The sequence below is a fragment of the Petromyzon marinus genome, chromosome 59 (genome assembly GCF_048934315.1).
Source record: "Petromyzon marinus isolate PM22_M1 ecotype Great Lakes invasive population chromosome 59, UKy_Petmar_22M1.pri1.0, whole genome shotgun sequence".
Classification (NCBI taxonomy): Eukaryota; Metazoa; Chordata; class Hyperoartia; order Petromyzontiformes; family Petromyzontidae; genus Petromyzon; species Petromyzon marinus.
In genome coordinates, this window is record NC_133725.1 from 1,110,995 (window position 1) to 1,121,189 (window position 10,195).

At 53.6% G+C, this 10,195-nt stretch overlaps 1 protein-coding gene across 3 annotated transcripts in view; it reads left to right on the top strand.

Moving 5' to 3' along the window:
* The window catches only part of LOC116955308 (discoidin domain-containing receptor 2-like), a 124,022-nt gene extending 115,087 nt beyond the window's left edge, over positions 1–8,935 (top strand). For all 3 annotated transcript variants that reach the window (XM_076052980.1, XM_032976321.2, XM_076052979.1), the window contains 4 exons: positions 2,055–2,240; positions 3,538–3,772; positions 5,274–5,423; positions 7,672–8,935. In XM_076052980.1, the coding sequence (XP_075909095.1) occupies positions 2,055–2,240; positions 3,538–3,772; positions 5,274–5,423; positions 7,672–7,803 (703 nt within the window). In that variant the 3' untranslated portion in view covers positions 7,804–8,935. The remainder of the gene's footprint in view (positions 1–2,054; positions 2,241–3,537; positions 3,773–5,273; positions 5,424–7,671) is intronic.
* Positions 8,936–10,195: the final 1,260 nt, after the last annotated feature.

Below are 10,195 nucleotides of genomic sequence, written 5' to 3' on the forward strand. Positions count from 1 at the left end.
GTGTCATGTGTGTGTCATGTGTGTCATGTGTGTGTGTCATGTGTGTCATGTGTGTGTGTCATGTGTGTCATGTGTGTGTGTCATGTGTGTGTCATGTGTGTCATGTGTGTGTCATGTGTGTGTGTGTCATGTGTGTGTGTGTCATGTGTGTGTGTGTCATCTGTGTGTGTGTCATGTGTGTGTCATGTGTGTCATGTGTGTGTCATGTGTGTCATGTGTGTGTGTCATGTGTGTGTCATGTGTGTCATGTGTGTGTGTGTCATGTGTGTCATCTGTGTGTGTCATGTGTGTCATGTGTGTGTGTCATGTGTGTCATGTGTGTGTCATATGTGTGTGTGTCATGTGTGTGTGTCATGTGTGTCATGTGTGTGTGTGTGTCATGTGTGTCATGTGTGTGTGTCATGTGTGTCATGTGTGTGTGTCGTGTGTGTGTGTCATGTGTTTGTCATGTGTGTCATGTGTGGGTCATGTGTGTGTCATGTGTGTGTGTCATCTGTGTGTGTGTCATGTGTGTGTCATGTGTGTGTCATGTGTGTCATGTGTGTGTGTCATGTGTGTGTCATGTGTGTGTGTGTCATGTGTGTGTGTGTCATGTGTGTGTGTCATCTGTGTGTGTGTGTGTCATGTGTGTGTGTCATGTGTGTCATGTGTGTGTGTGTCATGTGTGTCATGTGTGTGTGTCATGTGTGTCATGTGTGTGTCATATGTGTGTGTCATGTGTGTCATGTGTGTGTGTGTCATGTGTGTCATGTGTGTCATGTGTGTGTCATGTGTGTGTGTCATGTGTGTCATGTGTGTGTGATGTGTGTGTGTCGTGTGTGTGTGTGTCATGTGTGTGTGTGTGTCATGTGTGTGTGTCGTGTGTGTGTGTCATGTGTGTGTGTCATGTGTGTGTGTCATGTGCGTGCGTGTCATGTGTGTGTCATGTGTGTCATGTGTGTGTGTGTGTCATGTGTGTGTCATGTGTACGTGTGTGTTATGTGTGTGTCATGTGTGTGTCATGTGTGTGTGTCATGTGTGTGTGTGTCATGTGCGTGTGTGTCATGTGTGTGTGTCATGTGTGTGTGTCATGTGTGTGTCATGTGCGTGCGTGTCATGTGTGTGTCATGTGTGTCGTGTGTGTGTCATGTGTGTGTCATGTGTGTGTCATGTGTGTGTGTCATGTGTGTGTGTCATGTGTGTGTCATGTGTATGTGTGTGTCATGTGTGTGTCATGTGTGTGTGTCATGTGTCTCATGTGTGTGTGTGTCATGTGTGTGTGTGTCATGTGTGTGTGTGTCGTGTGTGTGTGTGTCATCTGTGTGTGTGTCGCCTGTGTGTGTCGCGTGTGTGTGATCTGTGTGTGTGTCATCTGTGTGTGTGTCATGTGTGTCATGTGTGTATGTGTCATATGTGTGTGTGTCATGTGTGTGTGTCATCTGTGTGTGTCATCTGTGTGTGTCACCTGTGTGTGTGTGTCGTCTGTGTGTGTGTGTGTCATCTGTGTGTGTCGCCTGTGCGTGTGTGTCGCCTGTGTGTGGCCTGTGCGTGTGTGTGTCGTCTGTGTGTGTGTGTCGCCTCTGTGTGTCGTCTGTGTGTGTCGTCTGTGTGTGTCACCTGTGTGTGTGTGTTGCCTGTGTGTGTCATGTGTGTGTGTCGTCTGTGTGTGTCGTCTGTGTGTGTCATCTGTGTGTGTGTGTTGCCTGTGTGTCGTCTGTGTGTGTGTCGTCTGTAGGTGTGTCTGTGTGTCTTAAAGCAGTAGTGTCGCGATTGGCGCCCTGCACTCTGAACCCGGCGACCCGGGTTCGATTCCCCGCTCACGGCCAACACCAGTAACGATTATCTGAACCGGTCTTGGGCCTCCCCTAGGTCGACTCAGCCTGAAATAAGCACCCGGTGCGGTGCGTAAACATCGCCACTGGGAAGACAAAGGCGGCCGAGCGTGGTGCTGGCCACCCACCCCCTCGTGCGCCGTGCCGGCCTTCACAGGCGCTGCTAGCCAACGGCGCTCGCCCCAACAGTCCGTTGAGGCCACGTGGGGGGGGGGGGGGTCTCTGCGTGCGTGCGTGCGTCAGGAGCGACTTCCTGAAGGAGATCAAGACGATGTCGCGGCTGCGCGACGCTCACGTCGTGCGGCTCGTGGGCGTGTGCCTGCGCGACGAGCCGCTCTGCATGCTCGCCGAGTACATGGAGAACGGAGACCTGCATCACTTCCTGTCGGCACACCGCTGGGAGGGACAGGGCCCCGGGCCCACGCTCAGGTGGGCCTCTCGCCTCGCTCGCTCGCTCGCCTCTACCGTCTCAGTTTCGTTTATTAGGCATAGCCCTGTGAGCCATGCGGCTCTAGAACCGCAACAAATAAAAACACGAACAGGAAACGGAAAAATCCAGGAAAAAAAACAGCAAAGTCTTCCAGAAAAAGCACCGTATATCAACGCTGTGTGCACAAATCCCAGTGGGATGCAAGCCAAACAATAACAACCATTAGACAATTTAGATTAACGTTATCAGTCTAACTCTGTACTACAATAAACAAATATGGCTAAACCAAAACGTTTTCGAAATCACCAAAATAAGGCTATAAAAACAATGTAACAGTGATCATAGGAACTGTGATTCAAATTCGTTCACTCACTCGCCTGTACCGATCTCAGGCGATCTCACTCACTCACCTGAACATAAGCTCAGGTGATCTCCCTCACTCACTCACCTGTACTGACCTTAGGTGATCTCACTAGCGCACACCCGCACGCCTGAACCGAGCTCAGGTGATCTCCCTCACTCGGTTACTCACTCACCTGAACCTGGGGCAAGGTGTGGGATGAACCTGCTTGGAGCTGTGGTGCCTCAAAAATATCGGAAGTGGTGGTCACCCGCCGCGAGTGTCTCGCTGGAACCAGCGGTGTCAAGATCGGCCTCCGTGGAGGAGGAGGAGGCTCGTGAAGGACGCCGCTGGGCAGCTGGAGGCAGTCGCCCTCCAGCAACGACGGAGGGCGGAGACGGCCACAGCGAGCGGAGCGCCGGGTGGCTAATATGCAGTGCGGAGCGCGTAGGTGCATCTGGCAGTCAGGCACGATGACGACAACGTGGACAATGAAAACGATGACGACAACGACGACGACGAATTATGACGATGTCGATCCCAACAGTCTATTAAGAGAATAAAATAATACGTTGATAAAATAAAATAACACAATAATATTCTCACGACGTTTCGGCCACAACACAAGCGGCCTTCATCAGGTGAAGGGGACGAGACTGTCTGGTAGGACAACACTCCAGCGCTGTCCTACCAGACAGTCTCGTCCCCTTCACCTGATGAAGGCCGCTTGTGTTGCGGCCGAAACGTCGTGAGAATATTATTGTGTTATTTTATTTTATCAATGTATCATTTTATTCTCATTCTACGTGGTGACCGTACCGAAAGAACCAAAGAAGATGAATCCTTGCAGTCACGAAAGCTTTAAATCGAAAAACAGTCTATTAAGACTTTACGAGGGTGAGGTTGGGGGGGGTGGGAGCGGATCTTTGTGACGGCGTGCGTCTCCCGCGTGTCAGCGTGGTGGAGGTGCTGCTCATGGCCGTGCAGGTGGCCGCCGGCATGTCCTACCTGGCGTCGCTCAACTTCGTGCACCGCGACCTGGCATCGCGCAACTGCCTCGTGGGGCCGGGGCACACCATCAAGATCGCCGACTTCGGCATGAGCCGCCACCTCTACAGCAGTGACTACTACCGCATCCAGGGCCGCGCCGTGCTGCCCATCCGCTGGATGGCCTGGGAGAGCGTGCTTCTGGTGTGTCTATACTGCGTGTGTCTGTATTGTGTGTGTGCCACTGTGTGTGTGTCTATACTGTGTATCTGTATTGTGTGTGTCTATACTGTGTGTGTCTATACTGTGTGTATCTGTATTGTGTGTGTCTATACTGTGTGTATCTGTATTGTGTGTGTCTATACTGTGTGTATCTGTATTGTGTGTGTGCCACTGTGTGTGTGTCTATACTGTGTATCTGTATTGTGTGTGTCTATACTGTGTGTGTCTATACTGTGTGTATCTGTATTGTGTGTGTCTATACTGTGTGTATCTGTATTGTGTGTGTCTATACTGTGTGTATCTGTATTGTGTGTGTGCCACTGTGTGTGTGTCTATACTGTGTATCTGTATTGTGTGTGTCTATACTGTGTGTGTCTATACTGTGTGTATCTGTATTGTGTGTGTCTATACTGTGTGTATCTGTATTGTGTGTGTGCCACTGTGTGTGTGTCTATACTGTGTATCTATATTGTGTGTGTGCCACTGTGTGTGTGTCTATACTGTGTATCTGTATTGTGTGTGCCACTGTGTGTGTGTCTATACTGCGTGTATCTGTATTGTGTGTGCCACTGTGTGTGTGTCTATACTGCGTGTCTATATTGTGTGTGCCACTGTGTGTGTGTGTCCCTGTCCGTGCATGTCGATGCGTATGTGTGCCTATACTTTGTGTGTGTCACCGTGTGTGCCACCGATTCATCCCGGGTTTACGATCCATCCTGGGTGTAACCAAGTTGGATTGTGTGAGGAGCTTCACAAATCCTTGAAAGATCTGGACACATTCCCATCGGTGAACTCCTCCGGCAGACAAGGCTGCGTTGGCTGGGTCATGTAGCCCGCATGCCCAGCCACCTCATGCCCAAGCAACTTTTATTTGGTCACATAGAGGGGGGCTCAACGGGCACGACATGGGCTGGGGAAGAGATGGAGCTGATGTGGTACAGGAGGATCTGGAGCTGAGTGGACTTGCCGACGGCTTGTACCAGCGGTGTCAAGATCGGCCTCTGTGGAGGAGGCTCTGCTGGGTCTGTCCCGTGACCTCCTGTCAGCGAGCCTTCAACACTTCACGTGGCCTTAAAGTGCACCTGGCCTGGCACAGGTGCCGTGGTAACGTCACCGTCACTTACTGGAGAATAGCGGGTGTTAGCGCATTGCTCTACGAACTCGGCTACCCGAGTTCGATTCCTGCTCATGGCCAACACCACTGACGATTATCTGAACGGGCCTGTGGGGGCCTCCCCTAGGTCGACTTAGACTCAAACGAGTATCTGGTGCGGTGCGTCAACATCGCCGCCGGGAAGACAAAGGCAGCCGCGCGTGGCGTTGGCCGCCAAACTCTGGCCCCACAGTGCCGTCCCCTTCGTAGGTGCTGCTACTCGCCGACAGCACTTGCCCCGCCTGGAGTTTGTTAAAATGTAACACGGGGGGGGGGGGGGGTCTTTGTCTGGCACCGTGTCACTGCTGTGGTCGCCGTGTCACCGCGCAGGGCAAGTTCACGACAGGCTCAGACGTGTGGGCGTTTGGCGTCACGCTGTGGGAGCTGCTGTCACTCTGCCAAGAGCAGCCGTACGGTGGCCTCACCGACGAGCTGGTCATCGAGAACGCCGGGGAGCTCTTCCGCGACAACGGCCGTCAGGTGCGCCCTCATCGCTGGGACTCATTGCCGAGCCTCCTCACAAGACCTCCTCACCAGGCCTCCTCACTAGACTTCCTCACCAGGCCTCCTCACTAGGCCTCCTCACTAGGCCTCCTCACTAGACTTCCTCACCAGGCCTCCTCACTAGGCCTCCTCACTAGGCCTCCTCACTAGACTTCCTCACCAGGCCTCCTCACCAGGCCTCCTCACTAGGCCTCCTCACTAGACTTCCTCACCAGGCCTTCTCACCAGAGCTCACCAGGCCTCCTCACTAGGCCTCCTCACCAGGCTTCCTCACCAGGCCTCCTCACCAGGCCTCCTCACTAGACCTCCTCACCAGGCCTCACTAGGCCTTCTCAACAGGCCTCACTAGGCCTCCTCACCAGGCTTCCTCACCAGGCCTCCTCACCAGGCCTCACCAGGCCTCCTCACCAGGCCTCCTCACTAGACCTCCTCACCAGGCCTCACTAGGCCTTCTCAACAGGCCTCACTAGGCCTTCTCAACAGGCCTCACTAGGCCTCCTCACCAGGCCTCCTCACTAGGCCTTCTCACCAGGCCTCATCAGTAGCTCTCCTCACTAGGCCTCATCGCTAGGCCTCATCAGTAGCTCTCCTCACTAGGCCTCATCGCTAGGCCCCATCAATAACTCTCCTCACTAGGCCTCATCAGTAGCTCTCCTCACTAGGCCTCATCGCTAGGCCTCATCAGTAGCTCTCCTCACTAGGCCTCATCGCTAGGCCTCATCAGTAGCTCTCCTCGCTAGACCTCCTCGCTAGGCCTCATCAGTAGCTCTCCTCACTAGGCCTCCTCGCTAGGCCTCATCAGTAGCTCTTCTCACTAGGCCTCCTCACTAGGCTTCATCGCTAGGCCTCATCAGTAGCTCTCCTCACTAAGACCTCCTCGCTAGGCCTCATCAGTAGCTCTTCTCACTAGGCCTCCTCACTAGGCTTCATCGCTAGGCCTCATCAGTAGCTCTCCTCACTAGGCCTCATCGCTAGGCCTCATCAGTAGCTCTCCTCACTAGGCCTCATCGCTAGGCCTCATCAGTAGCTCTCCTCACTAGGCCTCATTAGTAGCTCTCCTCACTAGGCCTCATTGCTAGGCCTGATCAGTAGCTCTCCTCACTAGGCCTCATCGCTAGGCCTCATCACTAGCTCTCCTCGCTAGACCTCCTCGCTAGGCCTCATCAGTAGCTATCCTCACTAGGCCTCCTCCCTAGGCCTCATCAGTAGCTCTTCTCACTAGGCCTCCTCACTAGGCTTCATCGCTAGGCCTCATCAGTAGCTCTCCTCACTAAGACCTCCTCGCTAGGCCTCATCAGTAGCTCTTCTCACTAGGCCTCCTCACTAGGCTTCATCGCTAGGCCTCATCAGTAGCTCTCCTCACTAGGCCTCCTCGCTAGGCCCACTGAGCTATATAGCTATCTTTCAGAAGTGACCTGGCCACACATAATAGCTTAACAAAGTGGCTTATGTGAAAATGTATAGCAGCCAAATACTCTAAACACATGTTTTGAGTATTTGGCTTAAAACTGGAGGATTCTCCTCGCTAGGCTTCCTCACTAGGCCTCACCACTAGGTCTCTGTGTTAGCCCTCCTCACCAGGCCTCATCAATAGCTCTCATCGCTAGGTCTCATCAATAGCTCTCATCGCTAGGTCTCATCAATAGCTCTCATCGCTAGGTCTCATCAATAGCTCTCATCGCTAGGCCTCATCAATAGCTCTCATCGCTAGGTCTCATCAATAGCTCTCATCGCTAGGTCTCATCAATAGCTCTCATCGCTAGGTCTCATCAATAGCTCTCATCGCTAGGTCTCATCAATAGCTCTCATCGCTAGGCCTCATCAATAGCTCTCATCGCTAGACCTCATCAATAGCTCTCATCGCTAGGTCTCATCAATAGCTCTCATCGCTAGGTCTCATCAATAGCTCTCATCGCTAGGCCTCCTCACTAGGCCTCATCAATAGCTCTCATCGCTAGGCCTTCTCGCCAGGCCCACTCAGCTCTATAGCAGCTCTTTTTATTCAGAAGCGACATGGCCACAAACGACAGCTCAAAACTGATGGCTGCAAACTGGGGGCCCGGAAAAAAAATCCTCGCGACCACGGGGGGAGAAATGCAAACTCTTAAATCCACAGCAGGCCTCAGGGTCGGGATTGAACCCATGGACCTCCTGTATGCACGGTGAGCTAGTTAACGTCTTGCCACCGTTGGCGCTCTGTGTATCTCTCCACGTGTGCAAGCAGATGTACCTGTCTCAGCCACCCGCCTGCCCCGCTGCCGTCTACGACCTCATGCTGCGGTGCTGGCGCCGGGAGTCGCTGGACCGGCCGACTTTCCCGCAGATCCAGAGCTTCCTAGCCCAAGAGGCCTCCTAGCCCAAGAGGCCTCCTAGCCCAAAGAGGCCTCCTAGCCCAAGAGGCCCCCTAGCCCAAGAGGCGGCCTAGCCCAAGAGGCCTCCTAGCCCAAAGAGGCCTCCTAGCCCAAGAGGCCTCCTAGCCCAAGAGGCCTCCTAGCCCAAGAGGCCTCCTAGCTCAAGAGGCCTCCTAGCCCAAGAGGCCTCCTAGCCCAAGAGGCCCCCTTGCCCAAGAGGCCTCCTAGCCCAAGAGGCCTCCTAGCCCAAGAGGCCCCCTTGCCCAAGAGGCCTCCTAGCTCAAGAGGCCTCCTAGCCCAAGAGGCCTCCTAGCCCAAGAGGCCCCCTTGCCCAAGAGGCCTCCTAGCCCAAGAGGCCTCCTAGCCCAAGAGGCCTCCTAGCCCAAAGAGGCCTCCTAGCTCAAGAGGCCTCCTAGCCCAAGAGGCCCCCTAGCCCAAGAGGCCTCCTAGCGCCGCCGCCGCTGCTGCCACGGCGATGCGATGGCGTTCATCCCAGAAACTTGTGCATTTGTCTATAATACCTTGGCCCGAGACCAGCTGACTCGTCACTCACACATTCAGAGCCCTTGCAATAAACTCGCGTGCTTTCTGCTATCATCCATTATTATTATTACTACTACGACTACGTATGGAAGGGATGATGTATGGAAGGGGGGACGGGATGTATGTACGTTGAACGTCTTTCGCAGCGTGGGTAGCCGACCCCGCTAATCGGAGGTGTGTGTGTGTGGGGGGGAAGGGCCACAAACTAAACCAGTTCTGATGATTATTATCGTCGTCAGTTAAAACGAAATATACGTGTGCAAATGTAAATATTGTAAAGTGTGCATCGGGACCTCGCGAAGAAAATGTGAAGATGATAAAAAATATCAGACGTCGGGGGGGTGGGGTAGGGGAGAGCGAGTAAGAAGTGGGTATTTTTGTATCGAACCTGTAATGTGCATGCAGACCGCAGCGTGTAATCTAACGTCGCCACACAGCACAACGCACGCACACCTGGGCCGTCTCCCGACGTGCACGCAAACCTTTTATAAACGCACGAGAGGCACGTTATAAACCTGTATATAACCTCTCCCTTGCGCTGCGTCATGTAGCTTTATTGGTTTAAAAAATAAAATAAACATATTTAAAGCACGAGCCCGGAGGTTTCGTCGGCCGAGCGATGTTTCGTTACGGTGGTTGTGCAGCGGCAGCGAGGACTGCGGCGATAGCCCCGCCCACTTTTACATAGCCACGCCCACTCACGCGCTAGCCACGTCGTGATCGCGCCCGCTCGCACACTGACCACTCCTGCTCACGGACTGGCCACGCCCAACTCGCCAACTGGCCACGCCCAACTCGCCAACTGGCCACGCCCACTCTCAACGGCCACGCCTAACTTGCGCACTGGCCTCGCTCGCTCGCTCACTGGGCCACGCCTAACTCGTGCACTGGCCACGCCCATTCGCGCTGTGGCCACGCCCGATGGCCAAGTTCACCCCCCCCCCGTGTTAACTCCCTCGCCTGGTATGCAGGAGGTCGTGGGTTCGATCCCGACCCTGACGCCTATATATTTGAGGTTTGCGGTGTCTCTCTCTCATCATCATCACGGTGGCTAGGAGATGTTAACTCCCTCGCCTGGTATGCAGGAGGTCGTGGGTTCGATCCCGACCCTGACGCCTCCTATATATTTGAGGTTTGCGGTGTCTCTCTCTCATCATCATCACGGTGACTAGGAGATGTAAACTACCTCGCCTGGTGTACAGGAGGTCGTGGGTTCGATCCCGACGCCTCCTATATATTTGAGGTTTGCGGTGTGTGTCTCTCTCTCTGTCTCCCCGTGGTCGCGTGGATTGTCCTCCCAGTCCTCCGCTTGTTTCCCTCCACACTTAAAATCGACGTCACAACGCGTTCAGAGTATTTTGCTGATATAAATTTCCGCGCGAGAAGCCACTTCGTTGAGTTATCATTTGTGATGGCCAGGTCGCTCCTGAAAAAGATCTACAACGTAGCTCCGTGGGGCCCTACCTGGTAAAATAAAACGAATATAGTTTTACTAATGGTGATGATGATGATGAGAAACCGGAGGATATTTTTTTAAACAAATCTGGCTGTCCACCTGACGATGCTAGTTGTAATTACTGGCGAAACGTCGTACTCAGATTGTAAATGTTGCCACAACCGGTTAGTGCTGTACTCGTGCAAAGGAGAGCCGACAGCAGGTTGCAGAGGGTTCGTATTTTATTGCTTCCCCCAGTCCACACTCGTGCCCGGTTCCCACCAACTCCCCCTTTTCCCTGCCCGTTCTCTCTCCTCGCCTGCTGCTCACCGTCCCACTCCCCCACTCCTTTTGGTGGGAATCCTTCCCCTGACATCCCTTGCACCAGCGACGAATTGGCAACGTTCTGTTCAATACGT